Here is a 26,079-nt window from a genome sequence, read left to right as displayed (position 1 = left end):
CCCGCCCCGTTGTGGCTGACGTGGGCTGCTCTCTTTCAGTGATGTCATTCCCAGCAGAAGGCGTGGAGTCGGCTATCAAGAACAACATAGAAGACGTCCGGTTGTTTTTGGACTCCAAGCACCCAGGACATTATGCGGTCTACAACCTCTCCCCAAGGACGTATCGGCCCTCCAAGTTTCATAACCGGGTGGGTGGCCTGGGCGCTTGCCTTCACTGCGTGCGGTTCTCTTACTGTTGGCCCTCACACCCAGCTGTGGCCGCGGCCTGGCCTCTGACAGTCCCCAGCGGCAGCTGTGGCAGCCAGCGGAGCCCAGGGCCCTGGCGCTGGGGGGCTGGGGTACGTTGACTCGGGGCCCATGTGCAGCAGGCCGCGGGGGCAGGGCTATTCTCGAGGAAGACTCCAGAACGTGAACTGTGACGGTCACCTAAGGATGGCCAAAAATCAGTGATGCCTCACTGTTCCTTGCCAGTGAGGCACATGTGAGGCCACACATGGGACACAGGTGTGGTTTCCTGACCCGAGCATGGGAAAGGACAGGTTCTCCATTCTTTTTTGCCAAGTCTGCAAAGCTTGGTACATATTATGGAGCACAAAACTCAGGGGCAGGAGGCCTGCAGACGTCCGTGGGCAAGGGAGGGAGGGAGGCGTGCGTGAGGCAGCGTTTGTCCAGAGTGGGCGCCCGTGGTGGGGCTCCCTGTGCTTGCACCCCCAACTGGTGCAGGGAACCCAGGCCGAGCCGAGCCCTCTGCCCATAGGTTTCCGAGTGTGGCTGGGCGGCCCGGCGGGCCCCGAACCTTCGCAGCCTGTACAGCGTTTGCAGGAACATGCACTCGTGGCTCAGGCAGGACCACAAGAACGTCTGTGTTGTGCACTGTGTGGTGAGTGGGAGGCTGCCTCATCCCTGCCCTTGATGTTGGGGGCGCACCTGGGAAGAAAACATAAACCAGGGGGAGTAATCCCTGCTTTGGGGAAGCTCATGACCCACCAGTGGGGCGGCTGGGTGTCCTGAATGCTGGTGAAGATGAGCTGAGCTGAGCTGAGGCAGAGTGCTGTTTTCGCCTGCACAATTACAGGCCTTAACCAGTAACGGCCCAGGCCCTGGCAGGACGTGGGTCACCTGCAGTGACCACTCGCAGGGGGAAGCCTCCTTGTCCAGTGTCGAGTGTGCTACCAAACGTCAGCTGCCTGTTGGCTTCCTGAAAGCCAGGGTCTATTTGGGACGTCCTGGGCTAGCACTGGGACTTGGGGCAGGTCGTGTGAGGAGCGGGTTCTGTCCTGGTGTTCGCAGCCGGTGGCCCCAGGCCCGGGTGCCCTGGCACGGTCCCTGTCGTTTCGGCGTAGACCCTGGAGGGAGCGGTGGCCGACTGTCGCGCATGGGCAGTGAGCCCACACAGGTGGTCCCCATACCCTTCTTTACAGAACATGAGGGGCCTCTCCGCGTGTCACTCTGTCATCTCCCTGTGCCCTGAGGCCACTCTGCCTCATAGGACCCCCGTCTCTGCCCCTCCTTACCGTGGCTGAGGACAGTAATTTCCAGTTTCCCACCTGCACAGTGAGGGTTAGGTTTCTGGGTGTCACAGAAAGCGGGATGCTTGCCGCAATGGGCCCCAGAGGTTAGTGCTGCGATTCTGGTGTTGATAAAAGTCCTCCCAGGAGGCATGATGAAGAGAGCGAGTACAGAGGGGTGGTGGTGAGCGTGAGGCCCGCTTGGGGACCATGGTGGTGAGCAGTGTCCAGCTGGAGGGGCAGGCCATCATGTGCTTTTTGTTAAAGAGCCCTTATCTTTCTGGATTCTGAGTTCTTGCCCCAGCAGGGGTGTCTTCCTACGTCCCCAGCCAGGGGGAGGCCCTGTGGTGGTTCTGCGGGGAAGCATGGGATTAGGGAGCCTGCCTTCCTGCAGCTGCGGCCGCGCGAGCCTGGCCTGTGCCGCTTGTCCTAGGACGGGAGAGCTGCCTCTGCTGTGGCCGTCTGCTCCTTCCTGTGCTTCTGCCGGCTCTTCAGCACCGCAGAGGCCGCCGTGTACATGTTCAGCATGAAGCGCTGCCCGCCGGGCATCTGGCCATCTCACAAAAGGTACCGGTGTCCCACCTTGGCGGCGTCGTACAGGTGTCACCCTCGGACAGATCGTAGCAGAGGGTGTTGAGAGGTGGGGAGACTTGAGGGCCCTTGTGCAGAAGTGGGCAAGGCCACGCAACCTGGGGGAGCCTGTGCCCTCCTGAATCTTGGCTGGCTTCCGCAGGGACACAGGGTGTCCCCCTGTGGGACAGGCGGGAGTCTGAGTGGCTTCGGGACAAGGCCCGAAAGTATCTGACGGGAATTTAAAGCAAGTGTTTAATGTGTTGAGGGTACCGAGGAAGCAGATGGGTAAGACACAGGAGTACGTGGTCACTTCAGAGATGGGAACTGTAAGAAGTCGAACGCAAGTTCTGGACCTGAGAAAGGCTGTGTCCTGGCAGCTGAGGGAGGAGCCTTGGCCTCTGGAAGGTAGGACAGGTGGCGTCACGGAGGCCAGAGCCCAAAGACAGACCACGGATGAGGGGCTGAGCAGCCGGGCCTGCCAGGCCGTGTCGAGTGGCTGCGGGAGGCAGAGCAGGAAGGCAACGTGCAGAAGCAGTAGCCGAGAAGTTCCCCGAATTAATGAGTCGCCAAACGTCCAGAGGTCAGAGGGTGCAAAACCGGCAGGCGGGAAGCCGACTCAGGCTCAGCGCGCTCCGTCCGCTGGAGACCACACGCAGAGGTCTTGAGGTCACCAGAGGGAGAAGGCACAGACCACGCTGCTGTCCTCGTCGGACTCCCGGGGCAGCCAGGACAGACGGTTTCACAAACTGGAGTCAGCAGGTCAGCAGAGGGAATAAACGGATTAGAAAAAATGCTCACTCGCCTCAAGAAAAGACCAACGAAGAAGTCAACAACAGAGAACAGCCAGCAAGATGGTGACTGGAACACGGCCGCAGCAGGAGCCGAGCGTGAAGGGTCTGTGTGTGCCAGCCTCGGGGACTGTCTGACCGGATACAAGCAGGACCAGCGGTGCACTGGCTGCGGGGGCCCCGCCTCTGCCGTCAGGACAGGGAAGGGTGGCCGTACAGCTGCCGCCTGATTCCTCGCCACCGGCCCGGCGGCTTCAGCCGTCCGCACGCGCCCTCTGCCTCTGCAGGTCAGGGGGTCCCGGCCCGGCTTGCACCTCCCAAGTCTGCCATCGGGGTGCGGCCATGCGGCCAGGCTGTGCTGTGGCACGAACCTCGCAGAGAACGTCTGCTGCTTCCTCCTCCAGCCCATGTCCAAGCTCGCTCAGGGTGTTGACGGGACTCACTCGTGTGGACAGAGATGTGGTGTGGGCGTCCGGGTCTCCTGTGGCGTGGGGACGAGTCCCCTGCACAGATATGCTAGCGCAATGCAGTGTGAGCCTTGCGCTCAGAAGCGGCCTCCCTTCTCTCCCTCTGCTGGGAAGCCAGTCACCACTCCTTCCCCATCTCGAGGGGACGGGGTCACACAAGGGCAGGGACACACGCCTGGTGTGCGCACCTCGGGGGCACCGAGAAAACCACCCGGGAGAGTTGAAGGCGCGAGTGTCCTGAGAGCAGAAATCAAGCTTGCAGAGCCGAAAACCGCGTTGACGGAGATGGGTGTTCACCGTGGCATCGGCGTTCCCACCTCGGCGGATGCAACTAGTACACGGATGGTCGGTTTGGAACGGAACGTCGCCGGCAACCAGCTGGATGATCTCTCGAGAACCTTCTACCCAGCAACTGGAAAAGACAAGGTCTTTTGAGTGGTCATGGGCCATTCAGTGGGAAAGATGTTCTGGCCATTAAACTGCGGCAAACTCACAAACTGTGTTTATAATAGAATTACGCTAGGTATTGGTAACAGATTGGGGCACTTGGCTTGCTCAGTCGTGAGCACACAACTCTTGCTTGGGGTCGTGAGTTTGAGCCCCGTTGGGGGTTTAGGCGTTACCGTAAGAAATTAAAGAAATCTTAGAGAGAAAAAGAGAAAAGAAAAAAGAAAGAAATTGATAACAAAGAAAACTGGAAGAATCCCTAAATGTTTTGAAATTAACCCACTGGTAAATTACCCGTGAGTCAAAAATCTCAGGGAGAGCTTAAAAATATTTTAAAACCAATGAAAATATATAAAATTTATGAGGTGAAAGTTGAACATAGCATTAAATCCTCGCATCTGTTGGAAAAAAGTGTGGCGAGCAGACCAGAGCCCCGGGGGTGCAGCACGTGTGGCGAGCACGTGTGGGACAAGGTGTGCCTCCGGCCCCCGCAGGTACATTGAGTACGTGTGTGACATGGTGGCCGAGGAGCCCATCACGCCCCACAGCAAGCCCATCCTGGTGAAAGCCGTGGTCATGACGCCCGTGCCTCTGTTCAGCAAGCAGAGAAACGGCTGTAGGCCCTTCTGCGAGGTGTATGTGGGGGACGAGCGAGTCACCACCACGTCTCAGGAGTACGACAAGATGCGGTGAGCGCGGGGCTCTCCCGGCCCCTCCTTCCTCTGGGAACCCCCGGGAGCGGGCGCAGGCGGCGGCCGGGGCGGGCGCGTCCGGGCCAGCGCGCTGAGGGCCAGCTCCCCGGAAGTCCGTTTCAGCGCTGCCCGCTCCCAGAAGGGCCCAGTAGCAGAAGAAGGTGTGGCTCGGAGTGTTGGTGCTTTAGGGGAGCTCGGGGCTCACGCCCCACGCTCCCTTGGCTGTTCTTGGCTGGCAAGCTGTCTTTTTGGCGGAAGTGAACCTTTTCTCGTCCTGTTCTTCAGGGATTTTAAAATCGAGGATGGCAAGGCAGTCATTCCCCTGGGCATAACCGTGCAGGGAGACGTGCTCATCATAATCTACCACGCGAGGTCCACGCTGGGTGGAAGACTTCAGGCCAAGGTGCGCGGGGGCTCGGGCCCCCTGGGCCGTCAGCCTGTGGGGCACGAGGCAGAGGGGCCGTGAGCTCGGAACACCCGAGTTCCCCGAGGGCCCCATTGCGGGGCGCCGTCTGCGCGGGGAGTCTGGGCTGCGGCGCTGGGGCTGCCCCGTCACAGACCCGAGGAGCCCCTTGAGAGGCTGCTGTCCCACCGTCCGTGTGGCCACAGCACCTGGAGGCGTGCACCGGATTCTCAGAGCCCAGGAACTGTGAAGTGTCTGTCTGCAACCTGAGGGTCTGGTGTCCCCTCCCCAGCTCCAGGGTCCCCTGTCTGGGTCCCCTTCCCGGCTTCAGGGTCCCCTGTCTGTGTCCCCTCTGCAGGTGGCGTCCATGAAGATGTTCCAGGTCCAGTTCCACACCGGGTTTGTGCCTCGGAACGCAGCTACCGTGAAATTTGCAAAGTACGTGGTGTCTCACGTGGGGAGGGGTCAGGACAGTCAGGTGCACGGTGCCTCCCCGCCCCGCTGTGCACCCCGCAGCAATGAACTCCACGCACTGGACACGGGCAGAGTGGCGTGGTTCGTGCGTGGCTGGGTCGCTGCACTGAGCTCCAGTCTCGGGTCTTGCCCCCACTCTGAGCGTGGCCCGACGTCCAATGTGTGGCCCCTCATTTGGGGGCCACGGTGGCTGCCGCTGTGCGCCTCTGGCTGGGGACTAGCCCGGTGCAGTTCCTGTTAGAACGCAGCAGCCGTTCGCGCACCGGATGTGGGACAGCCAGGTGAACAGGTGTGTGTTGCTCTTCCACACGTGGGGTCCCTGACGCTGTGCTCCGCACGGAAGGCAGAGGGCGTTGAGAGAAGGTCGTCGTCTGGGGTGAGAGACGAGAACAGAAGCGCGTGCAGTCGGGGGTGATTCTCTTGCCTCATCCAGGGCTCTATATAGTTTGTTGTGCTCTCTGACCTGCCCCCAGCGCGCGGCGGGCGTCAGGGCTTCTAATGGGGGCAGGGGCGTTCAGGCAGTTGGACGGTCTGCACAGTGGGCATCCTGGTTGCAGCTCGTGTTTTCCCCTTTGTCTCGCACGCAGACACGCAGACACGCCCACACGCACACACAGGTGCCACTCCAGGGTGAGGGGAGCGGAGGGGGTCTCTGGAAACCTCAGCCTGCTGCAGCCCACGTCCTGTGCCTGTTTCCTACCCAGCGAACAGGGGAGTACTAGGACCCGCCCCCCTTCTGGGGAGGAGTCGGCTCTGACACTCTGGGTGCCGCTCTGGGTGCCGGGGGACCAGGGAGTGGCTCCCTCTGAGGGTGGAGAGGCGTAGGGACCTCCTTGGAGACTGGACAGTCCTGGTATTCGGACACAGAGCTTCACTGAGCTGCACTCGGATCTGTGCCTCACTGTGTGTGTTGTGCTTCCAAAAATAAATAAGGAGAGCATTCTCAAGTCGTCTGGTTGGTGCAGGAAGGTGTGTGTCTTCTGTGGGCAGCATTCATTTTGCAGAGAGGCTGTCTGAAGCAGGACCGTTTGGGGAAAGAATTTGGAATGGTGTTAGTGGACCCACTGTCAGATAACGCCTGACTGGGTCTGGGTCTGTCCTCGAGGATGCCCCTGTGACTGACGGAGGGTCCCCGGTGTGCTTGAGGGGGCAGGACACGAGTCAGCGAGCATGTCGGGCCCCGGGGCTGACCCGTGCCTCCTGAAGAGCAGGGTCCCTGGGGGTCATGGCCCTGCTCACAGACCCTCATTGTTCCCTCACTGGCCTGCTGTGTGGGCAGGGCAGGCCCCAGGCCTGAGGTCGTCTCCGGGGGCCAGCCAGGGTGGGGAGGTGGAGAGATGGGGTGGCCACCAGTGTGGCATCCAGAGCTGCCCGCAAGGCCCTGTTACCCCAGGAGCTGAGCCTGCAGAAGTCGTGTTCTTCTTTGTGGGGCCCCCACCTCGCTCCTTCTTCCCTTCCTCGTGGCTGGGGGTCTAGGTCTCCCCTGGTCCTTGCTGGCATCACTGCCTCGGGCTCACCACTGCGGTCTCCACACTAGCTGCTCCTGCCTGGCCGCACGGTGGCCCACGTCTCCTTGTCGTGGCCCGACTTAGAGAGGAAGGAAGCGTGCGTGGCGGGGGGGGCGGACCAGGACAAGCGGACGAGTGGACAGAGGGCGCTGCGGCCGGTCTCCTGCGCCCACGTGGCTCCCGCAGGAGGAGTGGTGTCTTCGGGGCAGGGCTGTCCCCGCCAGCACTGCCACGCCGCTGTGCTGCCTCCCCTCACGCCAAGGTGGGAAGGGTCAGCGTCCCACCTGCTTGCTTAGTTTGTTCCATGGGAGTAAGACTTAAAGTCTGCCACGGGTTTTGCACCCAAACCGACCACATTGCCCTCGTGTCCACGGTCCTTCTGCCCGGTGGCTGTGTTTCGTTTGGGGCCGTAGGTGTCAACGGATGCCGCAGAGGACCACGGGGCCCCTCCCTCCGCCCTCTCCCGTGTCCCGTGGGGTGTTGTCATCGTGTTGTTTTGATCAAGTTGGACCGTCGGCCGTGCACGTGGGTGCCTGGTGATGTCAGACGGAGCTGGGGGCCTGCTGCCCAGCTGGAGACCAGGGCTCCCCCACGCGCTCGATGGAAACGCGGTCAGTCACAGTCTCTCGGAGTACGGAGAGAGAGGCCGGAGTTCCCTAGAGAGACACAGAGCCCACAGGAGTTCAGTGACCTGGCAGCCACAGAGCCCACGGGAGCACCCCTCCCACTGGCCGTGAGCCCCGCGTGCCTTTCCCTCGCCACCCTCCCCGCTCTGCAGGCGCTCCCGAGGGCTTGTTTACTGGCACCTGTTAACTGTTGGGGGATTTTGCCAGGGTGGACAGCCTTGTGTCACGGAAACACGCGTTTAAGATCCCTACAGTGCGCGAGCTGGACCCCGGGACCTGAGGGGTGAGCACACGGGCCTTTCTGTGCTCACTTTCTGGTGAATGTGGAGCGACTGACCCATGAAGGTCTTCTTAAACTGGCATCTGGCCTTCAACTGCAGGTATGATCTGGACGCGTGTGACATTCAGGAGAAGTACCCAGATTTATTCCAAGTGAACCTAGAGGTGGAGGTGGAGCCCAGAGACAGGCCCAGCCGGGAGGCCCCCCCCCTGGGAGAGCGCCAGCATGAGGGGGCTAAACCCCAAAATCCTGTTTTCCAGCCGAGAGGAGCAGCAAGATATTCTGTCTAAATTTGGTGAGATCCTTGTTTTCCAAACACACGGTCAGGGATGCCGTTTGGACACCTGCAGCCTCGAGAAATCCTGAGGGGCCGGGCCTGCCCCATCCCCGTGTCAGGCTGCGGGCACGGCGTGGGGAGGCCCAGAGCCCCCACCTGGGACCCTCCCCGACGGCAGCCTGAACGTCCGACATGGGGGGACTCACGCAGCCACGGCTGCTCCCAGACCCCCCGGGGCCCTAGGCAGCCCTGCCCGAGGAGTCATCACGGCCCCGCTGGGAGGGGCAGGTTTGAGTCGCTTGCTCGTTGAGGGAGGGTTAGTTTTCTGGACGTGCATCGTTTTAAATGTACCTGGGAGAAGTCCAGGCTGTGCTCAGCACCCGCGGGCGGTACGGGTACCGGCGGTCCTTCAGCGGCCGGGCCCGTGGTCTCGGCTGCTGACTCCGGCACGGTGGTCTCTGAGTCCTCGGTCCGCGTGCTTTCCGTCCTCCTGACGAGGATAGCTGTGTCCCTGAGAGGCGGGGGTGTCTGCACGTGTGGTGTGCGCGTCTGAGCCGACCGGGCCCTCTGTGGTTCGCCGGTGCAGGGCTCCCGGGGGTTTGGAATGGGGCGGCCGGCCCTGTGGGCGGGGTTCCTGACGCACCTCCGCCCCGGCAGGGAAGCCAGAGCTCCCCAGGCAGCCCGGCTCCACCGCTCAGTATGACGCCGAGGCGGGGTCTCCCGATGCCGAGCCCACGGAGTCTGATTCACCACAGAGCAGCGGCACAGACACCAGCCACTTCCTCCACACGCTGGACTGGCACGGTGGGTGCGGGGCACCCAGAGGCATCTGGCAGGGTGCACGCGGCTATTTCCAGACCCCCCCCCCCCCCCCCCGCGGTCCCCGCCCCGCTCCTGGGCTTCTGACGTGGCCTCACCCTGCCGTCCCGTGTGCCCTGCCTTCCGGCCACGGCAGCCTGTGGTTTTCTTTTCAGAGGAGAAAGACACAGAGACGGGCCCAGAAAGCAATGTCGCCAAGGAGAGTGTGCCAGCCCCGGCCGCGGACGCGGGCGGGAGTGAGCTGTCCGACGAGGAGGTGGCCACGCTGTCAGCCGAGAGCAGGGACGCAGCTGAGGAGGACACACCGGGCCCAGCGGGGAGGGCGCAAGAGCAAGAGTCGATTTTTGACGCGGCCACACCGGCCACGCCACGCGAGCCTGCGTCGCAGGAGGACAGCGTCGACCTCCTGGGACTGCACTCTGGGACGGGGCCGGCACCCCCAGTGCAGGCCTGCGGGGCGGTCCCCAGTAACGCCGACCTGCTCAGCCGCCTCCTGGGGGCGCCTGACACTGCCCCGGAAGTCCCCCCGGGCGACCTGCTGGGCGGCGATGCCCCCCTGCTCTTCACAAGCCCGGCTCCGCCCCTGAGTGCACAGAGCCCACCCCGAGAAGGGCCGGCCGTGGCCGGTACGTGGATCCGTCCCGTGGGGAGTAGAGGATACTAAGGCTTTAGTTGTCTGGCCTCGCCATCAAAATTACCTGGGAGGAGCTCAGTGCCCTGCCCCTCGGCCACCCACTCGGGGGTTGGGTGGGGGGGGGGGGCGGGGCAGCCCAGGGCGTGATGGCCCGAGGCGGCTGCTCTGAGGGTCAGATTCCCGAGGCCCCTCCGACACTCCCGTCCATCCCAGGAACTGCCAGCCCTTCCCCCACGGGCTGCCTCTCCAAGAAAAGTCTAAGGCGAGGGCATCAGGCTGTTCGGTGCCTTCTTAACAGAGGATGCTGTGGCCTCAGCCTGGGTCTGAGGGGCCATTGCGCTGGCTGGGACTTAGCCTCGTGCCTGATGTTTTGGGCCAAAGGCACTCACGCACAGCCTCACCTCCGCCTGCTTTTTGGGTGTCCTTCTGCAGCCGACCCATTTGATCCTCTCCTCCTGCCATCTGGTCCAGACACCCAGCCCTGCTCCAAGCCCGACCTCTTTGGCGAATTTCTTAATCCAGAACCTCCTGCTGCTCCCACCTCTTTCCCCTCCACCCACAGCGCCCCGCCCCCAGCCTGCAGCACCGACTTCCTGCACCTGGGTAAGTGCCAAGGACGAGGCCTGGAGGGTGGGCAGCGACATCCCTTGCTGTGGACCCTGGGTTGCCACAGCTCCCCTCTCTCCTGGGAAGGTGACAGCCTGCGGTGTCCAGCCCGTGCACGGGGCGGGGCCTCAGGGGACTGGTGAAGGCAGATTCTGGGGGCATCAGCACACATCTGGGAGGACATGTGGCCACAGGGTGGGGAGCCCTTTGAAGACCTATTGTCGTTGCTCTGTGAGCTGCTGACCCCATTGTCCAGTTGGCAAGTTCAGTGACCACATGATGTGTCCTCGAGACCCCGAGGAAGCAAGAAGCCGGTCGGTGTGGACCGAGCCCAGTGCAGCTCCCTGGGGACCCTGGGGGTCGGCTAGGAGTGCCTCGGGGGCTGCTCTGTTCCCAGCCTGCTGCTCACACGTGAGGGGGGACAGAGGGTGCCCTCCCAGCCTCCCAGAGAGGGGGCTTGTGACTGCCTGCCCCGACCAGGGGGCGCCCCAGACAGTGTTGCTATCTTTCCAGGGGATATACCAGCAGAGCCCAGCAAGATGACCGCCTCGGCCAGCCACCCGGATCTGCTGGGAGGGTGGGAGGCCTGGGCCGAGGCTCCGGCCCCTGCTCCTGCTAGTGAAGGTACGAGCCCAGCCCTGTGGAGACCAGTTCTCAGGCGGGCCCCCGCCAGGCTCTGGTATCTCTGTGTCTGGTACGAGATGGGACTGGGACCCCACTCCCCCAGGCCTGTGGGCCGGGGCGGGGGGTGGGGCTTGCGGGAGGCTCTGCCTGCTCACAGCTAGTGCTGCGAGGGGTCCCTGTAGCGCTTCCTGGTGGCGTCCTGTCTGCGTGGCTCCTTTGCCTCCTGAAGGCGCGTGGCCAGCGCAGGGGCGGTGCCCCACCCTTTGCGGGCATCTTTCTTTTTGTATGCCTGGGATCCTGTCTTGTTGGGAATGTTCCAGTAGTGAGTTGCTGTCGAGAGCCTGTGACCCGTGTCCCCTTTCGGGGGCCATCTGTTCACCTGGGAGCAGTCCCAAGCCTGAGGTTCTCACCAGGGTTGCTAATTTGATACATAGTTCTCTTGATCTGCATTTTTTCATTTTGAAGGAAATTGTTATTTTGCATGTTTTTAGTTGTGGTTTTTTTTTTTTTAATTGTACGAACTCTTTGTATACGAACAGCCATCGTTTGTAATGACCATGTGACATTCCCTCGTGGGGTTTATGGTGGTAACTGGTTCAGATACCGCAGCGTCTCAGGTAGAACATCTTCCGCTCTGACTGTTGTGAGGGTTGTTGTCCAGCACGGTCACACTTTACGTGCGTTCTGGGAAGTGGGGTTACAGGGTCAGAGTGGTAGGAATCTCCTTAGCTGCTTAAGGAGCAGCTGTGGCTGCGCGCAGGGCTGTGTCTTGAGCTGGCGTGGGTGCTGCCACTAGCTGGACGTGGCCTCAGGAGCACCCCGTGGGTGCACCTTCTCATGCTCTCTCTGCCCTTCTCCAGGTCCTTTCTTCTCTGCTGGAGGACAGCCCGCCCCTCCCGGCCCCTCGGCCAGCTGGACCAAGTCTCAGAGCCTGGACCCATTTGCAGACCTCGGTGACCTCAGTTCTGGCCTCCAAGGTGACGTGCCCGCCCCATTGGGTGTGAGGGGGCTGGAGCGCTAGAGGAGCACTTCTCCCAGGAGGGTGCAGGCTGTCTGTCCCTGGCCGTGCTCTCGTTGCAGGTGCTTGTGAACCAAGCTAACGCCGAGAAGTGTCAGGCACGCATGGGCCATCTAGGGAGCAGGGACTTGGCTGGGAGCAGTGGATGTGTGGACAAGACACCCCCCCCCCCCAGCATCTGTGCTGGGGACGCGTGTCCTTGGGGTCCCTCTGGCTCCTCCAGATGTGTGGGGGGCATTGGGACCATGAGTGAGCGGTCCCTTATCCCTTGCCGGTTGGCTGGCGCTGGAGATAATGTCTGCTTGGCGGTGGGGCCTCAGGACCGTGCCCTCCTCCTCCTGGAGCATAGTGGGTGTTCCCTGCAGCCTGCATGGCGCCTGGCACAGCATCCGTGTGGTTTGGGGCCTGATGTTCCTCGGTGCTGGGCAAACCGCTGTGCCTCTGACGCGCTTGTACTTCCTTGCTCCCTTCTTGTGACGCCCATTGGGTCTACAGGACACCCCCCACCCCCGCCGCCCACGTCTCTGCCATATTGGGGCTCATTCTGCGTCTGTCTTGTTGGGTCCCTGTGGCTCTTCTTCTTTGAGTAGTTTTGTTCTCGTACGTTCCTGGTGTTCCAGGTTGCGTTGTCTCTCTGAGGGCATTCCTGGGAGTTTGAGTTTGCCCTTGGCCGTCTCCCCCTGTGTGGCCTGTGTCCCGGGCCACTCACGCGAGGGGTGGGCTGCCCGGAGCCTCCTGTGTGGCGCCAGGCTGTTGGCCCCAAGTCCTGTTGGGGTGCTGGGGGGAAGGACCCCTTGGTCTTGGGTCCCGAGAACCCATTCTTGGGATGGAGGCTGGCGTTCAGGTCTGCACTGTGACCCCAGATCCTTCATCACACACGCTCAGGAAGCAGGGAGTCCCGGGGAGAGCTGACAGATGGAAAGGAGAAACCGGCGAAGTCAGACTCTAGTTGCAGGCATCAAATCCCTCTCGACAAACGACAGAGCCGCAGGACATGAGGTCAGCACAGCTGGAGGCGTCCCTGGCCGGGAGGGCCCCGTGACGCTCCCAGGGCTCGGCTCCAGCAGCACAGAGCACACGCTCTCCCCGGGCGCGTCTGGGCCTTGGTAGGCAAAGCTCGGCACGTTTGAAGGGGCGACATCACCAAGACCGTGGTGGTTCCCTGACCACATGGACTGGAAACCGGCAACGGCAAGGGGAGCGTTCGGTCTTCAGACACTTACACGCCGGGCACACACAGGCCGTTAGGAGACGGGGCAGCCTGCGGGGCAGAAGGAAGCGGCGTGGGATCCCGAAGTGAGGGGCCGTGGCCCTGGCGGGGCTGAGCGGGCACAGGGCAGCACGTGGGCTCTGGGCACCAGGGACCCTCTGAGCCGTGTCGTGGCCCGCCCCACGGGTGTTTGAAAAGACAGCAAGATAAACCCCGAGCAAAAAGAAGGGAGATGGTAAAAGCGCCCAGATCTGTGAAACAGAAACAAAACCTCATTCTTTGAAAGGATGAAGAGAAGTCAGAAACCCGTGAAATAGACAAAAAGACAAAGCTCTATTAAGACCAGTTGGGAAGGACGACATCAGGAGTGAGGTGGGGGGGGGGGGGGGTCCCTGCAGACCTAGAGGCTCTGGAGGGTGACGAGGGACACCGGGACTCCCGGGCGCTGGCCACCAGCAGAACCCAGCCGGCGCAGGGTCCATCCCTGGGGCAGCCCCGTGACCGTGACGGGAACGAGTTCAGAGTCGACAGGACCCCACAAGGGGTATTTTACCAAATGTTTAAAGAATTCGTACCAATCCACATGGCGTCTTCCAGGAAATGGGAAGAGGACAGATGCCTTCCAGGTGGTCTTGGGGAGCCGGTGTTACCCTGACCCCCAGATCGAGGGTCCGTACGAGAAAAGACGCCCGTGGGGCCAGTGTCCCTCATGAATGCAGATGCAGATGTCTGCACCACAGCTGAGGCAAAGAGAATTTGTCGTCTCTCAGAACGAGCTGTGCCCCACGACCATGGAGGGTTTGTTCCAGGAACGCGAGGCTGTTCACCATTCCACGGCTAGTTAACAGAGTCCACCCTGTCCCGGGCCAGGCGGGAGCTGTCCTCGACCCCGTCAACGGTGTAGGAGAGGCTGTTGGTGGTAAACAGCGTGGGCGTGTGTTCCGGGGCTGGTGGACGCAGGCCCGGTGAGGATGGCGGGGGCACGTGGAGAGGCAGACTGCGCTCACGGGTCTGTGGCTTGAGCACAAGCTTTCCTACCAGGAAGCCCAGTGAGGGTTTCTGGAGCCACGGGCGAGCTCGTAGTAACACTTGTGTGGAGAGTCGGAGGCCCTGAGTGACGGGAGTATTTCTGTAATGGAAGAATAGTGTGGGAGGCGTCCCTCCCCCCGGCTTCAGGCTTAGTCTGTAGCTGCTGAAGTCGGCACCGCCTGGTGTCAGCCGAACACAGCGGGACCCACACGTGGACCCACACGTGCGGGCCCAGCCAGTTTTCGACAGAGGTGCCCGGCCACCCGCAGACGGTGCTGGGGCGATGCGGCCTCCGCAGGCAGAAACACACCCTAAACCTCACGTCCCCGTGCCGGGGGGCTCAGAACCGGTCATAGATTTAAGCGTGAATGTGAGAGATGACAGAGCCCGTAGGAGAAAACGTAGGGGAATATCTCTGGGGCCTACGGCTCAGTTTACCTGTCCCCTAGACCACAAACCGCGGCACAAAAAATAACCTTGGACTTCATCAGAACGAAGCCTTCTTTGCTGAAAGATAGAAAGATGAACTGCAGACGTAGGAGGAGCAAGCATTCTTGGGCCGCGTGTCTGACCTAGAACTCACAGCGAGGGTACACGAGAACGGTGAAAACAAAAACCCACTTAGAAAAATGGGTGGGTCGTGACGCGGTAGCCACTGGAAGGGCTGCGGGGGTGTCCCGAGCACGTGGCCACGGTGAAATCACTAGCAGCACGAGGCGCTGATGGGGATCGGGGGGAACAGTCTCACCCGTGTGGCTGGCGGGAACGTGAAACAACACGGCCACTCCAGAAAAGAGTCCGTCGGTTTCTCAAGAAAGTAGATGTGCGGCTGCCATTCATCCCAGAGAAAGGACAGGATTTTGTGCACAGTGTTCGAAGCAGCCTCTTTCGGAACTGCCGCAAACCAGAGCCAGCCGTGAGGCCCTCCCAAGGGCCAGTGATCGAACAGACCTCCCGCCGTGTGTCACTACTATGGGACGCTCCTCAGCAATGAGCAGGAACAGGTCCTGAGCACAGGGCACCAACTGTAGAGCTCACCTGCTCTCTGATTCCATTTCTAGAACATTCTTGAACGGACAGTCCCGGAGATGGAGAGCAGAGGAGCGTCCTGATGCGTGCACGTGCTAACCACGCGCACACGCCGGTGTGCACTCCAGCTGGCAGGTGCTGGGCGGCTGGTCTGGCACAGCCCGCGTTGCGTGAGCCGGGCCCTGGGGGCCCTGGAGCCCGTCGCGCGGCCTCCCGGCAGTCTCGTTCCATCTGGTTCCAAGTCAAAAGTTAAAGAAGCAGCGCTTGTCCCCACTGTCCCCTAGCCCTTGGGGACCGTCCAGCTGCGGGGGCCACCTTGACGGCTGCCCCGTCCTGGCCTCTGAGCTGAGTGTCCGTTTCCAGCATGTGTGCGGGCTTGAGTGCTGGGAACTTCGGGGACTGAGCAGCCGTCGCGTCTGACACTCGCCCACTGTGAACTGTCTCCCCAGGCTCGCCTGCTGGATTTGCTCCTGGAAGTTTCGGCCCTAAAACCGCCCCCCCTCCCTCAGGCGGCAGCTCCTGGCAGCAGACAAGTCGGCCCCCGGCCCAGAGCGCCCCATGGCCCCCGCAGGCCAAGCCACCCCCCAAAGCCTGTGCACAGCCAAGGCCTAACTACACCGCCAACCTAAGTGTGATCGGCGGCCGAGAGGAGAGGGGTTTCCGCACCCCTAGCTTCGGTGAGTTTGCGCTCCCCCTCCCATGTGAGGCCTTGCCTGGTTTGCTGGGAAGTAGTTACGGCAAAATCCTGCTTTGTTTTCTCCAACTAACAGCTCGTCCCGGGAAAGAGTGTTCGGGGGAGGGGGGTGGGGGGGCGGCTGCTGTAGGGGGACCGTGTCCACGGTGTGTTCCTCTCGTTCCCGGGCCGGCATGGGCCAGGCAGCCTTCAGGGAGGCCATGGTCACAGGGCCAGGACGCGGCGGCCAGGCCCACGCTGTCCGGGAGCCTTCTAGCCTGGGCCTGGCTGCCACGTCTGTCATGGAGACGGCACGTCCACGTTGACTCCAGGAGGTGACGGAGGTGGCTGTCCTCGGAGCCCTCAGGGTCGTTGAGCCAGAAATGGTGGTCTAAGCTGCGGGCTCTGTACGTGGGGCCCGTTCCTGAGGGACAGAACCGTCCTCGCTGCGCTTCTCCCGAAGCGTGGGGGCAGCACCGCGCCCTCCACGGAGGGTCTCCCCCAGTGTGCACGCACGGCCAGGGCCCGCGGCGCTGCATCCGTCTGCCAAGCCTCTGTTCTCCCCTAGGTCAGAAGCCGAGAGTGTCCGAGAGCGACTTTGAGGACCTGCTGTCCGATCAGGGGTTCTCCTCCAAGTCTGACAGGAAGGGGCCCAGGACCATGGCAGAGATGCGGAGGCAGGAGCAGGCCAGAGACACAGACCCACTCAAGCTGAAGGTGAGGGCGGCCTGGGCACCCCGGGGCTGCGGACGTGATTGGCCTTCACCCTGAGCCTCTCGGATGCGAAAGGTCTTTGGTCCAAGGTGCTCGCAGAGCTGGCAGCTGCTGTTTCGGCCTGGTTGACTTGCCAGAAGCGTTTTGGGGTGATGATTTTGTGCCTCACTCCTCTGGAGACCTGACCAGTGGGACCCACTCAAGGCAGAGCGTCCCCGGTGCCATCAGGCCAGTGAGCCGGCCCAGCGCCAAGCCTGGCCCAGGGGAGAGCCGCTCAGGGCACCTGGGGTGACAAGGGCCATCTGCCGGGCATGGCTGGCTGTGAGATGTGGTGCTGCTGAGCGGACAGGGGGCGGGGAGGTGGGGGGGGGGGGGGGGGGGGGGGGGGGTGTTCTCTGTGCGGGACAGTTCCCCGTGCAGCTCTGAAAGCCCCCCAGGGCTGATGTGGCCTTGGGGGGTCATCTGAAACCCCTCCCCCCAGGAGCCAGGCCTCTTGTCCTCACTGGACGCTGGGATCCTGGGGCAGGCAGGGCCATGGTGGGAGGGTGTCTCTGAATGTCCCGCTGACAGCCAGGCCCCTGGCCTCTGTGTGATGCGTAGTCAGGCCCCTGGAGTACTGTTGATCGTCCTGGGGCATCGGGTCAGCGTCTGGTCCTAGCAACTCACGGTAGAGCCTTGCCCCATGCGGTGGACCATGCATGGAGCCCTGGGGATGATGGCCAGTGGCTTGGCGAGCAGAGAGGGCAGAGGCCCCGACTCGTGCTCGGCAGCACCTGAGCGTCCCGCCCCGCAGCTCCTGGAATGGACGGAAGGCAAGGAGAGGAACATCCGTGCACTGCTGTCCACCCTCCACACCGTGCTGTGGGACGGGGAGAGCCGCTGGACCCCTGTGGGCATGGCCGACCTGGTGACCCCCGGGCAGGTGAAAAAACAGTACCGCCGTGCTGTGCTGGCGGTCCACCCGGACAAGGTGAGCGCCGGGCGGGGGGCACGTGAGCAGGTCGGCGGTGGGGGGGCAGCTGGGAGCAGATCCAAGGCCCCTCACCCCCTGGTCCGGTCCCTCAGGCCGCAGGCCAGCCATACGAGCAGCTCGCCAGGATGATCTTCATGGAGCTGAGTGACGCTTGGGCCGAGTTCGAGAGCCAGGGCTCCCGGCCCCTCTTCTAAGCCCACGGCGGTTGAGGCTCCGCGTGTGGCTCATGGAGCCAGAAACTGCTGAGCTCCACCTGAAGGGTCCTGTCTGTGGCCGTCGTGGCGTGGGCTCACGTGGCCGCACCCGCACCGTTGTGGGCACCACCCCCGGAGGGTGCGTAGCAGACGCCGCTCCCCACTCCGCGGCACGAGGAGAGAAAGCATTCCAGAGCCTCTGATTCTCCTTTTCGTTTTCTGATCCTGAAGGAAACGTGTTGATGACATTCCCCCCACGGTTGTCACGGTTTGTGATTTGTTTCATTTTGTCCAGTGGCCATTGCCTCGAGAGCGCGCGGCTCAGCTGGCCCGCCCCGAATCCCACTCGTGGACGCTGACTCCTCCTGTGCGTGACCAGCCCGGCAGCCGCTTGTACATAATTAAACTATTTTCTGATGACGCTTGTCTTGGCGCCTCGTGACCCCTCTGCAGCTGTGCCGCATCTGGCCGGTCTCAGCTCTGACCCCAGAGATGGAGTGCGGGAACCCCGCCCGGTGGGCCTCGCCCTGGGCACGGCACGGGGCCAAGACAGAAGGCTGTGGCGCGGATGCGTCAGCCCTGGTGTGTGACCCCACCCCCATCCGCCGTGTCCTGCTGGCTCCCTTCTCGCAGTGGGACGGGCATGGGGCCTTTGGATGCCGTCGCTTAGGGAATTCAGAACCATCGCTCTGTTTTCACGAAAAGCTTGTTGGAGAAGAGCCAGGTGCCCAGTGTCACGTGGCAGAGATGTGGCTGCCACGACTGCACAGGCCGGGTCGCCGTGGCGCGCGGTCTTAGGGGGTGGCGCACATCAGCACGAAGCTTTGGTCAGAAGAGACTTTCTGGGCCCCCGGGGTCATCCTGCTCCTGCCGCGGCGCCCCTCCATCCAGGTCAGCACCGCGGGCCTCAGAGTTTGTGTGCACCCCCTTCTTTACCTGACGTGAGTTCCGGAGTCCAGTGTGATGCTGGGTAGAATTGAGGACCATTGCAGGACCTGTCATGGGAGGGGTGTGGACCGGAGAGGGGGCAGCCCCTGTCCCACACCCGTCTCTTGGATGGGACGTGCGAGTTGGTGTGGACTTGGCTCCCTGGTCACAAAGGCCTCCGTGTGAGCCTGTAAACACCACTGGAGGGGCCCACGTTGGGGCTGCTGGGAGCCCAGCCCCAATGTCCTCAGATAGTTGGACACTCTGACCTGAAGCTCAGAGCCCACCTTCGACTGCCCGTGACCATGTTGTCCTAAACTGGCCACCACTGTTGTCACTGCGGCTGGGAGCCCCTGTGGGCATGGGCGGAGCGTGGGGCCCAGGGGGCTGGGAGGGCCGGGGCTCTGAGAGTGCAGGGGGGAGGCTCTGGCCTTTGACCCTGCAGCCAGCAGGACCTCACCAGGAGCTGTGACCCGCCCTGCCCTCTGACCCCCGGGCTCGGCCGCCGTCCGTCTGTGGAGGTGACCGTCTCCCACGGAGCATGGAGCCCTCAGTGCTGATTGACTGCTGCAGGCCTGTGCAGACAGCATCCCAGTGTTTGGAGAATAAGGAGTCCGCGTTTGTTACGCGTTTGCTGCTATTTTCAGCTTTCGACTCCCTTAAAAAATAACGAGCGCTCTAAATAGCTTTAGAGATTTCACATCAGAGTTGCTTTGGATCCAGAGCCCCCCACCCCCCCCAGCCTCTGGGCTGACGCCCCCTCTGCCTTTGGCACCGGCCCTAATTTACTGCCTTGGGGTGACATTCCAGAGGTTCCCACATGGCCTGGCCACAAAGCTCTGACCCTACAGGCCGTGGGCCCAGTGTGAGGGCTGCTTCAGTGACCTGGCGTGTCTGCTGACTGTGGGGCCACAGTGATGAGTATAGTCGGGAGCCAGACCTCCGTGGGCCCCAGGGGTGGGGCGGGGGAGCCATTCTGGCCGGTGCCACAGGGTTCCCAGGCTGCCCGCATCTGCAAACCCAGGACCCCATCGCACTCTCCAGGGTCTACAGAGGATGCCTCCACACCCAGCATGCCTATGATGGCCTCAGTGACCAGCGTCCTCGGGGGTCATGGAGGGACATGACTGCTGGGTATGTGACCCACACAGTACATCCCCACGCTGGCCCCCGCCGCCTCGCCCCTCCCTGCCTGCTCCCTGACACCAGGCATTGCCTGTCTCTGGGGTCCTGGCCAGTGTGGCAGGTGCAGCGTCTTGAGAAAGTAGTTTCATTTCTGTGCCTAGTGACACGTCCTTGTTCCTGCCAGCACCTGCTGTATCTTTTTTGCGGTTGGTGTCTCTGCGGTTCCCAGCAGTACAGGTGGCCACGGGGCCCTTTCCAAGGCTGGGCACACCCTCCGGCAGCGTGGCCTATGTTCTTGGCTCCCAACAGCCTTAAATCCTGCCCCAGCCTGATTCCTGGCAAATGCCTATTTGTGGGAAATAAATACTCATTTGTTCAGTGAATACTTACTGAGCCCACCGCTGTGTGGCCGAGTTGGGGGCTTTAACAAGGGGGGGCGTCTAGCTCAGCCACGTGCCGCCTCCAGCTTTCCCACCTGCCCTGGCCTCTCTGCCTGGGGCCCCTGAAACAGAGGCCCACTCCAAGCCTTGTGGGGGTCGTAGGGTAGATCCCACGGGGCTTATAGGGCCCTCGAGTGACAAGGGGTCCCTGCTTTGCTGTGGATCCCCAAGGCTCAGCCTCACCTTCCTGGCCCGGCTGCCACGAGGCCAAGTCCACTCATTCTAGGGTCTCCCTCAAAGACCTTCTGAGATGCCACCCTGTCCCTGCAGCCCACAGGGTGACCATCGGAGCCTCAGGTCTGTGTCCCTGGGTCTGTGGATGCACCCCCACCCAGGACCGTGGGCTTGAGAACCCCTTCTGTCCTGTCACTACTGCCAGCTTAGACCCCAGCAGGGTTGCTCTGCAGCCCCCTAGCCCCAGGCACCGCCCAGACCGTGCTGCTGGTCTTGGTGACAGTGGCTGGCTAAGCTGTGACCAGTGGTCAAGTTGTCTTCCCCGCACAAGGCAGCTTCCGGGGCAGGCAGGCTGGAAGGGGAGTACCTTGGCCACCAGGCGGGCAGAGCAAAGACGTGCACGCACAAGGACTCTTGTACACGCATGTCTGGGGTTGGCTCTGTTACCACGTGTCCAGCCAAGCTCTGTGGCCCGCGCACTCAGGCCAGGAGCATCTCCTGGGTGGTGAGTAAGGCCTGGACAGGATCCCATCCTGCTGCCTGGCACCTGCCCTGTCCACCCCTGCTGGATGGGGCCCCTTGGGGAGGAAGACTCCCCCACCCCCCAAGCGGTGGGAGGCCTCTTTCAGCGTGGCTGGCTCAGGTGGCATGGAGACCCCAGGAGGTGGCCTGAGGTGTGGCCACAGCCCAGCTCGACCCAGCTGTGCGGAAACGCTGAGAGCCTCTGACAGCTTGTAGTTGGCGCATCGGGCCTTCTCAGCTCTCACAAGTAACTCCTTTGTTTATTGCGCGAGTCAGGGTGCAACACGGGTCTCTCCAGGTCGGACGTGGTCTTGGAGGTGGACAGACTGGGCTCTCTCCGGGAGGAACCAGGTCCAGTTGTCCGGACCGAGCTCACTGGTGACCCCCAGGGCAGGGGTGCACAGCACCACCCCTCAGTGCAGGAGAAGGGGTCTTCTGGTCAGGAGGACGTCAGGCTGATCCACGTTGTAGGAGTATCAGGACTTGGCTCCTTTTTAGGGCTGATGATACCGTTGTTTGGACAACACCTTTATTCATCATCAAGGGGAGTCGGGCTGCTTGGCTCTGTGGCTATTGTGATGCCGTTGCCCCGGATGTGGGCACACGTTCACGTTTGGACACGTTTTTCAGTCTTTGGATGTGTCCCTGGGAGCAGGGTTCTGGGCCCCCTGGAGTCACCCCCCGAGGAGTCGCCAGCCTCTCTGTGGCCCGTGTACCCTGTTGGTTTGAACACGGGCTCCTTGCCAGGGTGCAGGTGGGCTCACACATGGGTTCACGTGCCATCCGCCCACCCAACACGTTCTGCTGGGCACCCGCACGAGAGCAGGACAGAGGCCTTTCCTTGGGGATTGGGGCTCCTGAGGGCGCGCTCAGAGCATCTGGGTCCAGAAGTTGTCAGGGCCCTGGGTCATGTCCTTGCAGGGTGGTGTGAACCCAGTCCCCTGGCGTAGCCCGGCTGGTGAGCGTCCACTGCTGGAAAAGGCCTGGGAAGGACAGGAAGGCCCGTGCTGTGTCATGCCCGTGCTGGTGCCACTGCTCCTTGGACGGCAGGAGGGCTCTGGTGCTGAGTCCCCAGGCTCTGCTGTGCCCTTCACACATGCAGACCTTCGGAGGCACCATCAGAGCAGAGAGCTGGTCCACACGCGGACCCTCCTCCTGCTCAGGCTTGGCCCAGACACCAGCCTCGGAAACAGAGGGACTGCCCCTGCCTGCCATGGTCCCAAGGACTTTCTTCAGAAGCCCCCCCTTCCCCCCCACCCTGCCACCCAGCTCTGGGCAAGCTGTCCTGGGCCCCAGGCTGGTGGGGAGGGGGTGTCCAGCCATGGCCAGCACAGCACTTCTGGCGGCCCCACCAGCCTCTCTTGGCCTCTTTCCCTCTGGATGACCCGTCCACACCTTCGGCTTCAGCTGGGCTGCCTCCCTGGGGCCTCTGTCTGCTTCCCAGGCTCCACAAGCAGGGTCGCTTGGCTCTGTTGTCCCCCAGCCCTGAGCTGCACCGTAGCCCTGGTTCTGCCTGGCCCATAGCCAGGGCACGGCGTCCACACCCACGTCCAGGTGGGGCTGACCCTAGTGGACACTGGTCCAGCCACGGCCCCTGTGCCACCTGCCCTGGGGAATTGGTGAGGGCTGGCAAGGGGCCTCTAGGGTGTCGAGGGCACAGGGTCAGGGCAGGGGGCCAAGTGGATGGCTGCCCATCAGCTGCCCACAAGGGCAGAGATCAGCGTCAGAGTCTGGCCCTCCATTCAGTCCTCTGCCCCGACTGCACTACGGGCTCCCTGCCCACCATACCCTGTGTGAGCCACACGCCTCCACTCCGGGCTCCCCTGCAGGGGGTTTGGGGCCAGTGCCGGCCAGGGGCCGACAGTCAGTGCAAAGTAGACGCCTGTCCTGAAGGGCAGTGGCTCTGCTGTACGAGGTTGTCACCGGCTGGAGGCTGAGCCAGGTACAGCCCAGCGGCCCCTGCCACCGCTCACACATTTGGCCACTTTGGTCTCAGGCCGGAAATCCAAACGGATGTCTGTGTGAAGTCTCCGTCGGCTGTTCCCTGAAGAGCAAACTCCCAACTGACAGTCCCCAAGCCAGCAGGCACCTGGCCGCACCAAGGAGATGGGGTGGGGGTTAGCCCCTTCCACAACAAGCTCACCAACACTGGCAGCTAGGTGAGGCCACACATGTCCCCACCCACACCCGCCTCCTGGCCAGTGCTGGCCAGGCCTCTCTGTGCAAGCAGGCAGATCACACGTGCCTCTTGGGCACCGCTCACCCCTTCCCAGCAGCTGGAGAAGGCCTAGGGTCTGCCAGGGTGGGGAGAAGGGAGATGGGGGCAAAGACACGAGGAAGGAGCTGTTTGGGGACACAGACATGTCCGCTGTTTGACCTGCTCCGGCCGACAGAGACCCAAGGGTTCCGTTAGCGGATGTCTAAGCCAGACCTCAGGGGGTATGTGGGCTTCAGGCTGAACTGATCCAGTGTCATCCTGACAAGTGCTGGGTGGGGGGCTGCATTCTCAGCAGAATGGAAATACTCCCGGGTCCAGTGTGGGGGAGGGCTGGGCACACCAGCACACGTCCCCGTGGCCCCACACCACCCGTCAGGTGCCCGGTGAGCATCTGGAAGCTGTGACTCCCTCCCTTTGCTCCAGGTGAGCGTGGTGGGGCCCAGAGAGGGAGACCCCCACACACAACCTCACAGCCCTGGCCCTAAACCTAGGGCTTCTAAGCAGATGGGCCCCGGGCAGGTCAGGATTGTGCACACTTAGGTCTGCCCATAGGCGGGAGACCTAGGGACCCGGACACCCCCTCTCCAGAAGGAGGAGGAGACTGGCAAAGCCATGATTTCAGACCTGGGGAGGGAAGCAGTTCCAGAAATCACATCATAATTGCAGCATTGTATGCAGGAAAGAAAATGGCAATAAAATCTGAAGGCGTCCTGAACCAAGGGGAGCAGGCTCTGCCTCCAGAGAGGAACCTGAATCAAGTAAACCATCACCCTCAGCTGCCCAGGGGCTGGTGCCTTCCCAGACCAGCGGGCAGGCCACACGCGGGCGGGGGGGGGGGGGGGGCTGTATCCCACTGGGACCCCGTGGAAGAGCCAACCAAGGGGTCTGCCCTGGTCCAGGTGGCACCTGGTCCAGGTGGACAGTGCCTTGCCCTAGGTGATGGGATGGCCTGGAAACCTTGGTGCCGTCCCTGCTGCTGGCGGGGGGCCCTCAGAACCACCGCCCTGGGCCTGGCTGAGGATCTGGAACCATCTACTCCTCCTACCATCCAGGAAGATGAGCCTACACAGGCCCTGCCCCAACCCCAAGTGACCAGCAGACGCGAGTGTAGGTCAGGGCCTGGGGCCAGGGCAGGTGGCCCCCATTAACAGGACTCTCGTCCAGTGGCCCCTTAGCTGCCCAGTGTGCCCCACCCTGTCCAAACTCTGGCTCCCCACCAGGTCATAGCCTCCCCCAGGTGAGGCTCCTACAGGCCCCCAGCCTGAGTCCTCCCCGAATCTCCTGACCTCAGCACACGGGCCCGCCCCACACTCACCCACTAGTAACGTGGCCACTGTGTGCGTCATGCTGCCCGACAGGTGCACTGGTGCGCCCGGCCCTCCCCCACACTGGACTCGGGAGTATTTCCATTCTGCTGGGAATGCAGCCCCCCACCCAGCTTTCCCAGCACTTGTCAGGATGACACTGGGTCAATTCAGCCCGAAGCCCACATACCCCCGGAGGCCTGGCTTAGACATCCGCTAACGAAACCCTTGGGTCTCTGTCACTTGTCTGTGTGCTGGTCTCCGCACAGCACTTGCTGCCATCTGCTGTCTCCTGGGCATCGGCTCCCTCCTGGAGCAGAAGCTGGGTGAGCACGCAGCCTTGCCTCCTTCCTCTCAGCACCTGTCGTGACGCCCAGAACCGAGGCCGGAAACAACTTCAGCTAGTGCGTGGGTGCGCAGGCAGGGCTGGCCTGCCAGGGGCTGGTCCCGTGGCTGGACGGAGGGGCAGAGGGTGGCTTGGCCTCTGCCGTCGAGGGGCGGTCCTCGTCCTCATCCCCTCGCTGGCGGGTCCAAGGTTCCTGCAGGCCGTGGATATGACCCAGGCTGTCCTCTGCAAGAGCCTCTGTGTTCACTCCCAGCCCAAGCGGGAGCCCTTGGAAGCAGCGGTGAGCTGACAGGGGAGAAAAACAGCAAAGGAAAGAAAGCCTGGTTTTGGCGCTCGCTGTGGTGGATGTGCTCCCAACTCAGGCTGGTTGCCAGCCACCGACGTGAAGTTACGGAATGCCGAACCCCCGTCTTCAGCGGGGTGCACTCGCTGTGCACAGGCCTGGCTGCAGAGACCTCTGGGTGCCCTGGGGCAGGCCTCCAACCCTGGCTAAGAAGGAGCTGCCCCTGCACCCCACCCCCCAGGGCCTTGGGCCACACCCTAGAGCGGGGCCCACAGGGGCCCTGCGGGGACTGAATTAGCCACCTGACCTTCCCACCTCCTGGACCAAAGCACAGCCAGAAGGTCAAGGCCCAGGAGGCAAGGAGGATCCAGGTAAGACCTGTACCTCTCCCCAAGTGAGCCAGTAAGTGTGTCCTCGGCACGAAGCATCCCAGCAGTACCCACACAGGCCTCACCTTACTCTGGGTGTCACTGGGAAGAGGGAGACCCACTCCTGGGTGGTGACCACAGCATCTGGGTCCCTCAGTCCCTGGGCAGCCCCGCCAGTGACACAGAGCTTCCCTCTGGCACCTGAATCTCCACCCTGAAGCCTGCCTCCAAGGGTCAGCAATGTTGTTGGCTGAGTCCTGGCTGGATCAGGGTCACTGTCTGAAGGAATCCAGGCCTCTCGAGCTGCCCCACCAAGACTCCAGGGGGTCCTGGGAACACCCCCGGGCCCTCTCAGCACCCCCGCGTTGTGGCTCACTCCTGTGCCTGCACAGCCTGGTGTCCTGTGTCCAGGTGCTGAATCTGGCCTCAGGGCAGGGCTGGGAATGCAGTGCAGCAGAAGGTTCTGTTAAAGGGACCCGCTGGGGGGGGGCGCCTCGGTGGCTCAGTCAGCTAAGTACCCAACTCTTGACTTCGGCTCAGGTCATGATGTCACAATTCGTGACACAGTCCGGCTCTGCACTGACCGCGTGGAGTCTGCTTGGGATTCTCTCCTTCCCTCTCTCTCTCTGCTCCTCCCCAACTCTCTCTGTCAAAAATAACTATTAAAACAAGGGGGGACCCAGTGAGCTTGGTCCCCAAGGCAAGTGCAGTGGCTTCTTGGAAGGTGGAGGAGGCCACGGGTGGAACAGAGTGACTGAGGTGGGGAGGGGGTGGGCAGGAGCACCTGGCGGGGGGGCGGGGGGGGG

At 62.5% G+C, this 26,079-nt stretch overlaps 1 protein-coding gene across 1 annotated transcript in view; it reads left to right on the top strand.

Moving 5' to 3' along the window:
• Positions 1-17,986, top strand: part of GAK (cyclin G associated kinase) — a 52,980-nt gene extending 34,994 nt beyond the window's left edge. The window contains 17 exon segments of the mRNA XM_049630122.1: positions 40-188; positions 758-880; positions 1,942-2,075; positions 4,278-4,472; positions 4,761-4,878; positions 5,237-5,316; positions 7,867-7,969; positions 7,971-8,061; positions 8,701-8,847; positions 9,018-9,488; positions 9,929-10,099; positions 10,616-10,726; positions 11,587-11,703; positions 15,462-15,689; positions 16,254-16,402; positions 17,193-17,369; positions 17,465-17,986. Of these exon segments, the coding sequence (XP_049486079.1) occupies positions 40-188; positions 758-880; positions 1,942-2,075; positions 4,278-4,472; positions 4,761-4,878; positions 5,237-5,316; positions 7,867-7,969; positions 7,971-8,061; positions 8,701-8,847; positions 9,018-9,488; positions 9,929-10,099; positions 10,616-10,726; positions 11,587-11,703; positions 15,462-15,689; positions 16,254-16,402; positions 17,193-17,369; positions 17,465-17,566 (2,666 nt within the window). The 3' untranslated portion in view covers positions 17,567-17,986.
• Positions 17,987-26,079: the final 8,093 nt, after the last annotated feature.

This window comes from Panthera uncia, chromosome B1 (assembly GCF_023721935.1).
Source record: "Panthera uncia isolate 11264 chromosome B1, Puncia_PCG_1.0, whole genome shotgun sequence".
NCBI classification, from domain to species: domain Eukaryota; kingdom Metazoa; phylum Chordata; class Mammalia; order Carnivora; family Felidae; genus Panthera; species Panthera uncia.
The sequence above is the reverse complement of the archived record's forward strand: the minus strand, read 5'-3'. Positions and strand labels throughout refer to the sequence as shown.